General features: G+C 42.8%; 1 protein-coding gene across 2 annotated transcripts; it reads left to right on the top strand.

Moving 5' to 3' along the window:
- The first annotated feature begins 560 nt into the window (after positions 1–560).
- LOC128351132 (interleukin-1 receptor-like 1) lies at positions 561–11,747 on the top strand. Of its 2 annotated transcripts, XM_053310317.1 has the most exons (6): positions 561–661; positions 2,416–2,486; positions 5,145–5,337; positions 5,415–5,589; positions 7,237–7,399; positions 10,822–11,747. In XM_053310317.1, exons 2-6 carry the CDS (start codon positions 2,420–2,422, stop codon positions 10,830–10,832), a joined length of 609 nt encoding a protein of 202 aa, XP_053166292.1. In that variant the 5' UTR covers positions 561–661; positions 2,416–2,419; the 3' UTR covers positions 10,833–11,747. The 2 variants fall into 2 exon arrangements, with proteins under 2 accessions (XP_053166292.1, XP_053166293.1); XM_053310318.1 differs by lacking the exon at positions 7,237–7,399.
- The last annotated feature ends 2,239 nt before the right edge of the window (positions 11,748–13,986 follow it).

The following is a 13,986-nucleotide window of genomic DNA, read 5'->3' as shown; positions in this document are numbered from 1 at the left end:
AAAAGCTCTTGGAACAAGAAGATTTTTTTTAACCCCAGACATAACTCTTGGGCTAAGCCAGAATTCTAAGCCTCCCTTCAGAGAAAAATAAAGCCCTGTCTGTCCTGGTCCCTGATAGCCCACAGGGAGGTCGTGTTAAATCCAGTGAATATGTGGAGTGGCACACTCCAATCAGGAGTGGATTCAGGGGAAAGCCCTGTCTGTAAAACTTCCTGGAGGTTTATACCCGTCGAACCATGGTGGGTTGGCAACCCTATCCTGCCCTCTTGAACCACACAGGTGCCAGTTCCCAGACCCAGTTTTTTTAGCTGTCCATGGCTACTAGATGCTTGGATTTCTTAATCCCTTGAAAAGGCATACACAAAACCTTGTGAATACTTTTATGGGAAGCACGGCACCAGTTCAAGGAATAAACTTTGCAATCTGAAAACATGTTTTTGTTCAACAAAACTCAGATCTGCACAGGATACTGTTGTAACTGAACCACACACATTACTCAAATAGTCCTGTGTTGGTAACTGATAATGCTCATTGTGGGAGGTGCCTCACAAACATAAATTGCAAACACGTCTATCTTTCAGATCAGTTGTGGACTTGGAGCTTAATGAAGAAAAGAGGAAGAGGGAAGAGTGCAGAACACAGTGAGCCTCTTTATTCGTTGGTGAGTGCATTTCTATGTTACAGCTCCTATTTTAATTTTTCATGGAGAGGGATAGTTTTCACGCAGGGAAAAGGACTTTGATAGAGGGGTCTTGTGTTACTGATCATTGGCAATGCACATGTGGTGGTCAATGGACTAGGATGTGCTGTCTCAGATGCAGCCGCCAGAGAATGTGGTGCAGTCACTGAAGCAAGGTGTAGGCATGGGACCAGATGGGAAGAAAATTAAATTAAATTTTAAAAAGAGATGGAGAAAAGAGGCAGGAAGTGACACGGTGGCAGGAGTGGTGGAGGAGACCTATAACAGGTGTGCAGGGCTGCCATAAATTGAGAGACAAGGCTGGCCTCTGCCTAAGATCCTCACTCAGGCCTCCTTAAATGCCTCATTAATGGACATGACAATTCCTTTTACTTTTTTAAAAAAAAGAACAGCCATGGTGACAGGTCCAACCCAGATCAAGACCACAGGGAGAGAGGCTTAACTCTATGCACAAAGGAAAAACATGCTTTCCAAGTCTTACCAAATGTTATTAAAAATAAATTGAGAACACGACCTACATAGCAAAGCAGAATGAAGATACAAGCCAAGTATTCCAAATAAGATATGGGATTTTCTTTCCAGAAAGCAATGGGTAGCCATGACTAGCTTAGTCTGGATGTTACCAATGACATTTCTCAGTAGTTTTAAATTTAAAAGAAATTAGGATGCATATACAGCTATCTTTATCAATGGAATGGATATTAACATTTATAGGATATATAAAACAAATGATGGCAGCTGAGATCCTGACTAAATTAATTCGAGTCAAAAGCCTAACTTGTCTTTTGAATTTCAATGGGACTTCCTTGTGTAAACTTAGTCAGGATCTCCACTGGTAACACTTAATTCCATAATAGTGAGAGAGGAAAGTTCTTTCACACATGGCAGGTATATGCAACCCCCCACCCGCCCCGAGATTCTAGAGTCCAGCTGTTGACACAATTTAGGATGTTATCAACACCCCTGCCCTGCCACCGCCAAAAAAAATAAAAATCTAATGGTCATTTTAACTGATTTACGTGAGGGAGGTTGCACTTGTCAGATATCATTATATTCTGCGATAGATGGATAGATGGATAAATGATAGATAGATAGATAGATAGATAGATAGATAGATAGATAGATAGATAGATAGACTGATTGATTGATTGAATTGTATAGATTATACAGTGCTGTGGTATACATAGTGCTAGATTTATCTACTGGAAAGCATCAGAAATCACAGGATTCTTCTAAAAGAGACTGGCTCTTAAAGATATGAGAGATTATATTAAACTTGTTCACCTTACTGAGAACAAAAGACAAACTTCCAGTTATTTGCTAAGCAGGGAGTCCAGTAAAAGAATATGAAGGAATATGAGCTGAATGACAAGTTTCTACAAGGGACTTATTTGCTTTATTATATTGTTATACATCTTAATTACAATACAAGTTCTCATTAGCCAGGGAATTTAATATAATCCAAATGGGATGCATCTTTCTCTGTAGGCTAACTTAACAACAGAGGATTCTTGTGAGGATGAACTGAGAAAGAACCTTATACATCACACTAATCTCTTTAAATGAAGGGCAGGATAGATATGTAATAATAATTTCACATAAAATGTGACTTTTACTGTTATTTCCATTAGAATAAAAGTAGTTTATCTTTCATTATGATGAACGTTTTGAAAATTTAAGTCAAGGTTATTTTTTCTTTTCTTTTCCTGACTTAGCAACATGATGTATCTTTTATACTTCACCTTGCTTTTGGCTTGTTTCTCTGTTTCTGAGGCACGAGAAATCTGTAAGTGTAATTCTTGTTATACTACTTATCTTGAATATGAACTGTGTGTGTACGTTCTGCTGATTTTTCAACTGAATCCTAAGTATGAATTATCCAGACATTATTTGCAGTAATGTCCCCATCCCACCCCCTGCCCCCCAATTTCTAAAACACATACCAACATGCAATCCAGCAAATGAGATCTGGGTTCCCATGACCACCACGATCCACAAGAGACTAGAAAGTTCTACACATGCAGCGAACACAATTGTGCATCTGCATCATGGTGCTCATCTGAACTAGCTGAGCATGGCTGAACTGACTAAATCCATAGTGTGATGGGATGCACATCCAGGACCACCAGTTGTTATGAAGAACTAGAGGCAGGTCAGGGCAAAAATATCTCTTTCAGAAAAACGCATATATAATTCCTCATTAAGAAGGAGCTACACACAAAGGAGTCTTTGTTTAGACATAGTTTGTCCTTGCTGGATTGGCTGGTTCTGCCTCAAAAGCAAAGTATTGAGTTTCAAATAATATTACAAGCAGTATTTGAACACACAGGGAAAGGTCTCCTTTTGCATCTACACAAAATGGCATGAATATGGAACATGACATGCATTCCTTTTCCAAAGTAGGTTGGAATCCAGGGGTGGTCCTTCCACGAGGTGAGGCGGGGCAGTCACCTCAAGCAGCAGATTACAGTTGTCCCTCACCAACCATGAGGGTTCTGATTCTGGAAACAGAATTCACGGTTGGTGAATTCACAGTTAACGAGGCATAGCAATGCATGGAAACAGGGGGTTAAGGGGATCGCAGTCGGAAGGCGGGGGGAAAGGAAAAAAATGAGAAAATGGCCCCTGACCCCCAGAAAGACCCCCGGGAACCCCCAAATTGCCCCAAACCCCAAAATCACCCCTTACCCCAGAAATGATCCCTTGAGCCCCGGAAAATGACCCAAAGAACCACCCAAATTTTAATTATTATTTTTTGGCCAAACCACAGATACTCGGGTTGTGGTTGGCGAGGGTGGACACAATTTCCCAGATGTAGATACTCAAATCCGTGATTGGGAAATCTGCGGCGTATTTATTTATTTATTCGATTTCTATACCGCCCTTCCAAAAATGGCTCAGGATGGTCTACACAGAGAAATAACAAATAAATAAGATGGATCCCTATCCCCAAAGGGCTCACAATCTAAAAAGAAACATAAGATAGACACCAACAACAGTCACTGGAGGTACTGTGCTGGGGGTGGATAGGGCCCTGGGCCAGTTACTCTCCGCCTGCGAAATAAATAGAATCACCACGTTAAAAGGTGCCTCTTTGCCAAGTTAGCAAGGTACGACTGTATTGGGGTGCCAGTAAGGTGGCAAGAGGCCCCCACTGCCTCCCAGCTCACCTGCCTCCTGCCTGCCATCTCCCATCATTGCAGCAGTTCTTCACTGTGCGGAGACACAGTCAACACTATGCAAAAAGCCACTCCTCCTCCTCACCACTGCCACTTTGCACCACAGAAATGGTTATAGAAAGGGGAAAGAAGTGGGAAAGTAAATGACAGAAGGGAAGTAAAGTACTGGATGCTCTATAGAGTGGATGACATCCAGAAGAACACACTGTAGATGTGCCAGGAAGATATGGCCACCCTGTGAGAAGCTTTTTTTAGTTGTGTAGTCAGGTGCATAGGACAGAGTAAATTTTGACTATTTGCTCTGCCTCTGGCAGTGGCCTTAGAAACATACTTTTGGATGACTCAGGACACTTCTGGAGGCAAAGCAAATCATCCAAATTTGCTCCCTCTCCCATTGCATGCACAGGTGCAGTGGTAATAGGAAAGCTTTCTGCAGTGTGGAAGCATCTTCCTGGCGCATCTGCGATAGGGATGTGCACGGAACTGGTTTGGGGGCCCTTTATGGGCTTCTGAATGGGTTTGAACAACTGGCGGTTTCCGTGGTTCAAAGGTAGGGGGTTCTATTTAAGGGGAGGGGAGGGTACACTTATCCTTCCCTCCGCTTCCCCCCCCCCACCAGCACTCTTTTTTTGAAAGTTTGTCAGGCCATCAGCATAGCTCCCTACTGCCCCATTGCCCCCTTGATTGGAAATACCCAGGCACACACAGGCACGTTGGGTACTTCTGGTCAAGGGGGCAACGGGGCGGCAGGGAGGTACGCTGCCGCTCTGATTGACTTTTAAAAAACCGAGCACCGGTGGGGGGGACATGGAGGGAGGGATAAGCGTAACTTCCTCTGCCCTTAAAGACAACCCTCTCGCCTTCAAACCTTCCCTGCCCAGTTCCATGCACATTCCTAAACTGTGGTGCGTTGCTCTGAATGCCAGCCCCTGTCTCTAGTACTCTACTACCCTTTCAGTGTTTCCTCTTCTGCTTCCTCCCCCTTTTTATAGGGGAAGAAGCAGAAGCAGCCCAGTGGTGCATGAGGGAGAAGTCAGAGGAGGGTAGGCACATTAAAAGGCTTCAGCTATTACTACTGCAAAGAAGGCAGAAGTAAGTGTGTGTGTGTGTGTGTGTGTGTGTGTGTGTGTGTGTGCATATATGTGTAGATCCAAAATCAAGGAAAATGTGTGTCTGCATGATTATGGGTTTGCATTTGTTGCCCTCTTTTAAGGGGCACAGAAGTCTTGGGTCATCACTGCTTGAGTCTATCTATTCCTTGCCAGGGATTGCAATGGAAAATGAGGCATTTGCTGTAGATTGTCCTGATACTCTATCTTCTGAGATTGTGACTTGGCATCATCTTGGAGAGCACATATCTACAGACAAAAGAGCAAGAGTACATTCTGTTGGGAAACAGCTTTGGTTTCTGCCAACATTCACTGAAGACTCTGGAGATTACAATTGTATTAAACATAAGTAGGTAGAAAGTGGGCAAAATCTATTTTTATTTCTTTAAAAAAAACCCAAAAACTATAGCTGATTTGTATTCCCAGATATGATCCCAATACGTCTGAAACTGTGAGAGTGACAATACAGCAACACAGACAAGGAATTTGTTATTACGAGGATGCTCTCTATATAGAAACAAGAGGAAGTTCTGGATCTGGAAGAATTCCTTGCCCTTCTTTTCATAGCTATAAGGATGCATCTGATATCAAGTGGTACAAGGTATGTATTATCAAGACCTGACTGGATGATACCAGAGAACCATTCTTGGCTCAGATGGGTCGTCTTTCCAGCAACTGCTTAATATTAGTGGGTGAGAAGGAAAAGTCACAATTCCCTGTTAAGATGTCACTACTCTTGCCAAGGATCTGGCCACCTGGACACAACCCTAGTTTGGGACTAGGGATGCTGCTGGTATACATTTCTCCTACCCGCTCCCCAATAGACTCCCTGGATGCCTGTTGGAGGTGATCTTCAATTTAGCATCAAGGAAGGGCTCTCCTTAGGGCAGGGCAAGCAGGGTGACTGCCTGGGCCTTGCTCTTGTTGCTGCCATGAACATTGACTAGAGGGGAGCCTTGCACTGGCTGATTTACCTCAGGCCCCAGGCCCCATCAGGGCTCTCTAAGGACACCCCTGCACTGAGGTCACTTCAACATAGTGTCTTGGGAAGGTCCTTAACATTCACGCAAAGGGCAGCATGACTTTGAGACTGCCATGAAAAATGTGGACCTGGCTGTGGTGGTATTGGTTTCTGCTACTCTCAAAAACACACTGAGCCGAGTCTCACAATCCGTGAGACCCGGTTTTGCAGGGTGAGTGGGGAGGGAGTCCTGGGCGGCCGGATCAGCCGCCCACATGATTGCTGGTTCCATGATGGAGCCGGTGGGCCTGGGGCCGATCAGCCCCCACAAGCTCCAGCATGCCCTGAGCAAGAGCACAGGGCATGCTGGTGAGACCCCCGGATCCGGGAGGTGGCTTTTTGCCTCCCCTCTGGGGGTCTCCTCATGAGTACGTGTGGCGCAGAACCGCGCCACGGCTACTCACGATTATTAAAACCAGGTTTGCGGAGCGCTCTGGTTTTAGGGCAGAGGCACGTCAGAGGGTGACCCGCTTGCGAACCACCAGGCTCGCAGCCGAGCCCAGTGGTTCTTACGATCGGGCAAAATCGGGTGAGGCTTTCCGAGCCTGATTTTCCCCGATTGTGAGAATAGCCCCACTGTGTAGCATGCAGACAGGAATTTTTCTTTAACCTTATGTGTATCCCTCATCCCTAATCCTCCCCCAGGGTACTAGAAACTCTTGGAGGCTTGAGAAGAAAATTTCCTCCTTTCCACTGTATGTGTGTGTGTGTGTGTGTGTGTGTGTGTGTGTGTGTGTGTCTGGGCCAGTTTAGATGACACTTCATCCCCTGGCCTGGCCACACAGGATAAGGATTCATGTACACCATGAATCCTAGCTCAAAGCACTGTGAGTACTAGTTTAAAATACTAGCTTTACTAGTATTGTTTTGCAAATAGATAGGCAGATCATTCCCCCCCACACACCCCATGTGATTAGGAAAAGGTGCCGTGGTGTGCTCACAGCATACACACATCTTTATCATGTGTGGTTGCTCTAGCACACAAAATATCATCTGAACCAGCCCAAACTGAGGCTTAACTGCTCCTGGAAGCCACTGCGCATGTGCAGGCTCTTTGGTGTGTGTGTGCATGCCTTTTCTTTTTTGTTTAATGGACAAATATATTTCTGCATACCTGGGGACTTCCTTAAGTATGCATAAACCACTACTTTGTCTATGGGTGAGGTCCCCTTTCATTGCCAAACTGATAGACACAGGACTACAAATAAAAAGTATTTTGTATTTCAGGACTGTGAATTCCTTCAGGGACCAAGATACAGAATACAAAATAATATGCTTTACATTCATAATGCTACTTCCCAAGACAATGGGAAATATACGTGTCAATTTACATACAGCCATGGTGGGAAAATGTTCAATGTATCTGCAACAAGGAACTTTCGAATTCTTGGTAAGATGACAATGGGCACAGCCCAGGAAAACTTCTTTTGAAGAAGTTTGAAGAAGTTCTTTATTCAGAAGAATAAACTTCTTTATTCTTTATTCAGAAGAATGAACAAAAGAACTTTGAAGAAGTTCTTTATTCAGTATGATTGTAGGTATGTTTGCCAACGTGATGCACCGTGTTCTGGAACCATAACTCTGCACCTTGGTGCTGCTGCAGACTGCTAGGGCAGCCCTGATGCTGTTAAGGTGATAGTGCAAGCAGCACCTCCGCAGTTCTACCCATTGCCATGAATGGGGGGAGCTGCTGAAGCACTTTTTGTCCTACCACCCATTCTTGTCAGGGCTGCCTTAGGAGCTCAATGTTTGTTAGCCACTCGGGGGCTCAGTGTTTTTTCGCCACTGATATTAACTACCATGACAACTCATACAGTATTCAAAAGGAAGTCATCAATAAAGCAAAAGAAAATGACTTTGAATGGTATTAACAATAGTTACCATCTTGAATTACCTAGTTTTATTAAGTAAATCATGTTGGCTGCCTTGTTTAATATTTCCAAGGATGCTAATGGGCCCAGAAGACAAAGCTTGATCTAGATTAGCATTCTGTTCTCCACAGTGGCTAATCGGATGATTCCGTGAAGCCTGCAATGAGGGCAGGAAGACAACAGCCCTCTGCTGTTGGAAACACAGCTCCAGTTGCATCATCTGTTTGAACCTTCTAGCCTAATGACCACTAGGGGCATTAGGAATGCAGGTAGTAAGCAAAGGTTTTGTGCATTGTTTTTCCTCCACTCTTGTTGTCTCTCTGCCAGGTGCATATCTAGGGTGAGGGCAGGCAGGGCACATGCCCTGGGCGCCACTTGAAGGGGGGGGCGCGCCATTTTTTAAAATGAAAAAAAAAATTAAAAATGGCTGGCGAAAACAAATGGCCATCATGCATGCTCAGATGGCCTCTGTGAGGCCCTAGGCCATGCCAGGCCTCGCAGAGGCCATGTGAGCATGCACGGAGGCCATTTTGTTTTCAATGGCCAATTTTTCAAAAAAAAAAAATTAATGGCCACTGCACATGCTCAAATGGTCCCTGTGAGGCCCTAGGCCTTGCCCTCACAGAGGCCATTTGAGCATGTATGGCAGCCTCCAAAATGGCCACCATGCCAATCTTTGCAGACCTGAAAAGGTCCGAAAATCAGCCTGGGATGGGCAGTGTAGGTGAATTAAGAGACTGGGGGGGGGGAGAGGAAACCTTTGCAGACCCCCCCCCCATGGCCTTTAGGAAGCCCCCAGAAGGGGTTACAGGTTAAAAAAAATTAAATATAATATAATATAAGTCATTGTACACATATTCAGTTTGGCACTATGTACATAGAATCAGGGCTTGTGAATACTGAGCTGAAGCTTATGAGCTAGGATTGTATTCATTTGCTCTTACTTTGCTTTTTGTGATAAGTGAGTTAAATGTGATGTCTTAATAATATGGCTATTAATGGTGAGTTTGTCTTTGAATCAGTGTGAAATCCTTAGTATTAAGGCCTACTGAGAGTTTTTTTCTATCTTTCTCTCATTTCAACTGTCTTTCTGAAATCCTAGAATATATTCCAAGCAGAGACACAGTTTACTCTGCATATCCTTTAATTATTTTCAGAGTATCTGGGAAAAGTCAAATTCTCCATTTATTTTTAAAACTTATGTAATAGTTACACTACAATGCATAGTAGAGAATTAGACAGGCACTTCTGTTTAGTTTTCCAAGTACACCTCCACATAGTATTTGGGTACTTCATGAGCCCCAGCATATTGAAATTTGCAGTTTTCCAGCATTTTTTGGTCTGGCTACATCCACTGCTAAATAATTTTTGAAATATTAAAAGATTAACTAGCTTGACTTGTATTTTTGAGCTGATATTATGGTAAAGTTATCTGAAAGATGGGTGTCAGATGTTTGGACAGGGGGCACAATTTCAGTGCTTGCCCTAGGCGCTGTTTTCCCTAGATACACCTCTGCTCTTTACTTTGACTTATGATTGGTAGACTGATATGTTCAGGGCCTATCCTTTCTTGCTCCCTCGAGTGCTTCTTGCTCTCTGCTCTGCTGCAGACTCCATTAACCATACAGCCTCTTTCTGTCTCTCTCTTTCTACTATATACTATGAAGACAGAAAGCTCAGGCATACAGGCTTTCTCTCCAAGAATGTAACTTCCCCATTAGAGTTTACTTGCTTTGGATCTTAAAAAATTGCCTAAAGCTACTCTTTAAAGGGCTCAACATTTATTGCTCATGATGACTCTGTTTTAATTATTATTATTTATTACATTTATAATAGGGGTGAGTCAAACTCCTACCCACCAACATCTGCTGCTAAAAATGAACAAATCGCCAGGGCCAGATAGCATCCACTTGAGAGTCCTTAAAGAACTCAAATGTGAAATTGCGGACCTCCTTTCAAAAATATATAACTTATCCTTACAATCAGGCTCTGTGCTGTAGGACTGTAAAGTAGCTAAAGTACACTGATTTTCGAAAACAGACATGGGGGAATCCGGGAAATTATTATTTATTTGATTTCTATACCGCCCATCCAAAAATGGCTCAGGGTGGTTTACACAGAGAAATAATAAATAAATAAGATGGATCCCTGCCTCCAAAGAGCTCACAATCTAAAATAAACATAAGACATAAACCACCAACAGTAACTGGAGGTACTGTGCTGGGAGTGGATAGGGCCAGTTACTCTCCCCCTGCTCAATAAAGATAATCACCATGTTAAAAGGTGCCTCTTTGCCAAGTTAGCAGGGGCCAAATTACAGGCCAGTTAGCATAACTTTGGCACCGGGTAGATTCGGTTCCGGGTAAATTGATGGAAAGCATACATTTATTATTATTATTATTATTATTATTATTATTATTATTATTATTATTATTATTTCTTGTTTACACAGTCAGACAGGTGTTATTGACTGGTTTGTTTTATCCAGACATCGAGTCCTTCCCAAGGACCTGGGATGCCAGAATTTTATTGTCAATGTTGTTGCTGTTGTTATAGATATCGTCGCAGAATATAGGCTGCTCCCAGTAAAGCTACTTTTTGTAATTGGCTGATGGTGATTTCTGTGGCCCCTATGGTGCTGAGGTGCTCTTCAAGGTCTTTTGGAACTGCACCCAGGGCGCCAATTACTACTGGGATTGTTTTGGTCTTTTTCTGCCACAGTCTTTCAATTTCAATTTGTAGATCTTTGTATTTTGTGATTTTTTCTATTTCTTTTTCTTCTATTCTGCTATCACGTGGTATTGCTATATCGATTATTTTGACTTGTTTTTCTTTCTTCTTGACTACAGTTATATCTGGTCTATTGTGTGGAAGATGTTTGTCTGTTTGTAGTCGGAAGTCCCATAATATTTTTACATCTTCATTTTCTTCAACTTCACAGGGTTGTTGTGAAAGAGAAACTCAAGTATGTAGTACACCACTCTGGGCTCCTTGGAGGAAGAGCAGGATATAAATGTAAAAAAATAATACAAGAAAGCCTTCGATTCATTGCCTCACACATGGATACTAAAATGTTTAGAAACAACTGGTGTCAGCAAAAACATTCAGATATTTATTTTAAAAAGCAATGAGCATGTGGTGTACACAGTTAACAATCAATGGCGAGACACTTGGACAGGTTAGCATTAGAAGAGGCATTTTCCAAGGGGACTCACTATCCCCTCTGTTGTTTGTAATCGCCATGACCCCACTTTCACAAATACTAAACAAAACAGGCCTCAGATACCAAACATCTAAAACATCAAGTCAAATAAATCATCTGCTGTACATGGATGATCTGAAGTTGTATGGAAAGTCCAAGTCAGAAATTGAATCACTGCTGAACATTGTCCATATATTCAGTAGCGATATAGCAATGGAGTTTGGACTAGACAAGTGTGCTGCATTAATAATGAACAGAGGAAAAATAAGAAAAACAGAAGGAATAGAACTGCCCAATGGAAGCAACATCAAGAACCTGGAAGAGAAAGAACCTTACAAATACTTGGGCATTCTCCAGGCTGATAACATCGCACACACTGAAGTTAAAAGAAAAATTGGAAGTGAATGCATCAGGAGAATTAGAAAAATCCTAAAGTCTAAACTCAATGGCGGGAACACCATACAAGCCATAAAGACCTGGGCTATACTGTACCTGTTATCAGATACACTGCAGGAATAATAGACTGCATCCAGGCAGAGCTAGAGACGCTAGATAGTAAGACCAGGAAAATATTGACCATCAATCATGCTCTGCACCCCCGCAGTGATGTAGAAAGGTGAATTATAAATGTATAAATAAATAAATATAATAATAATAATAATACACCATAGGGGCCACTTTCAGTTTTCTTTTCACCAACATTCTCATTTTAGAGAAATTTCTTCTTCTGAAATTCAAAGTGTCTGTGTTAGACTTCCTTGGCAATTATCTCCTCACATATATACTGAATTAGATCACACTATGGTCAAATGGGTCCCTAAAGGTTCCATGACACTGACATCTTGCATTAGGTCCTGGGCACCACTCAAGGTTAAGGTTGTCCTTCCAAGGTTGCCTTTCTCTGGTTGGTTCCATGACCAGCTGTCCTAGGGCAAAGTCATTCAGTGTTTCTAGAAATTTGGCCTCTTTGTCATTACCTGATTGTGAATTTACCCAGTCTAATGGGTAATTAAAGTCACTCATTATTATAGCTATGTCCCTCTTTGACACAACCCTGATTTCCTTCTGCAGCTCTCAGTCACTTTCAGCCTTTTGTTCTGGAGGGCGATAGCACGTTCCTAGTAACACATTTCCTTCCAGGCCTTTTATTGTCACACACACAGTTTTTCTGGGGAGGACTCTTGTCTTCCTAGGTTTTCTAGCATATTAGATTCAATCCCTTATTTAATATACAGTGCTACTTCACCCCAATTTGCCCCTCCCTGTCCTGTCTATAGAGTTTATATCCAAGAATAACCGTGTCCCACTTGTTCTCACTGTTCCACCAGGTTTCCATGATGCCCACTACATCTATGTTTTCATTAGCAAGCACTCCAGCTCACCCATCTTGGCTGGGAGGCTTCTGGCATTGGCATATAAGGACCTATCTGGTTCTACTCTGATCCCTTCAACTTTATCTGAATCATTTACACCCCTCACCTTAAGGGATGACATTTGCCAAACTGTTTACTGCCCAGTTCCTGTCAGCTATTCCCCAGGCATCATTTCAAAAGCTGCCCTGCAACCTTTTGATTTTAAGTGCCAGTAGTCTGGTTTCATCTTGTTTCACGTGGAGCCCGTCCCTTTTGTACAGCCTTGTCTTGCCCCAAAACGTATCCCAGTGCCTAACAAATCAAAAACCCTCTTCCCAGTACGACTGTCTCATCCATGCATTGAGACCCCCTCAGCCCTGTCTGTCTCACTGACTCTGTGCATGGAACAGCTAGCACTTCTGAGAATGCTACCTTGGGGATCCTGGACTTCAATATTCTATTTAGCAGCCTAAATTTGGCTTCCAGGACATCTCAACTACATTTCCCACTATCACTGGTGCCAACGTGCACCACGACAATTGACTCCTCAGCAACAGTGTCTAACAGCCTATCTAGATCTCGCGTGATGTCCACAACCTTCAAACCAGGCAGACAAGTCATCATGTGGTCTACACGAGAGTCACCGACCCATATCTCTATCTCCCTAATGAATCTCCCACTACTAGCGCCCCCCCCCCCCCGAGTATCTCCTGTGCAAGAAGATATGGGTCATCATTCACGGAATGGGTCCCTTCTAAGGGAGCGTTTTCCTCTTCCTCAGAATGAATCCCTCCTTACCCGAGACCTTCTTTCTCCCTGACAGCAGAGAAGCCATCAGCCTAGGAGTGGGATACCTCTAACAGGTTCCTGAAGGTTGCATCCACATAGCTCTTTGACTCTCTGAGCTTCTTCAGATCACCCACATCTGAAGACGGAGATTTGGAAAAGCTATCCTATCTAATATCCATTAGACCTATTCTCCTTGAATTTGTCTAAAAATTACACCATCATTACAGCCTGTGGTAGTGAGTTCTATAAATAAATTTGGCATTATGAGAAGAAGTACTTTTTTGGCCGTCAATTTATAGTCAGTCAATTTTTTTGGATGATGCCAGGTTCTGGTATTGTCAACCCGTGCCAGTGTCTAAAGGCTTCTGACTAGATTTAGCATAAAGTGGGGGACTCTGGAGCTCTATTAAGACATTAGTCTGTATGTGCGTTCAGGTGTCTGTACATGTTTTTGTGTGAATGAGTGCATGCGTTAATTCAAAAACCAAACCTGGATACAGGCTCCTTCAAATGCATGATACAGATTAAAAGTGTACTGTTGTATGTGCGTTCTGCATAATGTGTGAAGAATTATACATGTGTACAGAACCATACATGCATACACTGTACACAGATTATAAATGTATTGACCAAAATGTGTAAATAAGATTAAGAACTAGGTCAAATTTCACAGCAACTTTTGAGCTTTCCCCCCTCAATCCATGGGGTCTTCTGTCCCAAAATACAGTCTGCATTTCTACTGCGGCTGAATTCACCGGTAGTC

The sequence above is a fragment of the Hemicordylus capensis genome, chromosome 3, assembly GCF_027244095.1.
Source record: "Hemicordylus capensis ecotype Gifberg chromosome 3, rHemCap1.1.pri, whole genome shotgun sequence".
NCBI lineage: Eukaryota > Metazoa > Chordata > Lepidosauria > Squamata > Cordylidae > Hemicordylus > Hemicordylus capensis.
This window is presented reverse-complemented; position numbering and strand designations above follow the sequence as displayed.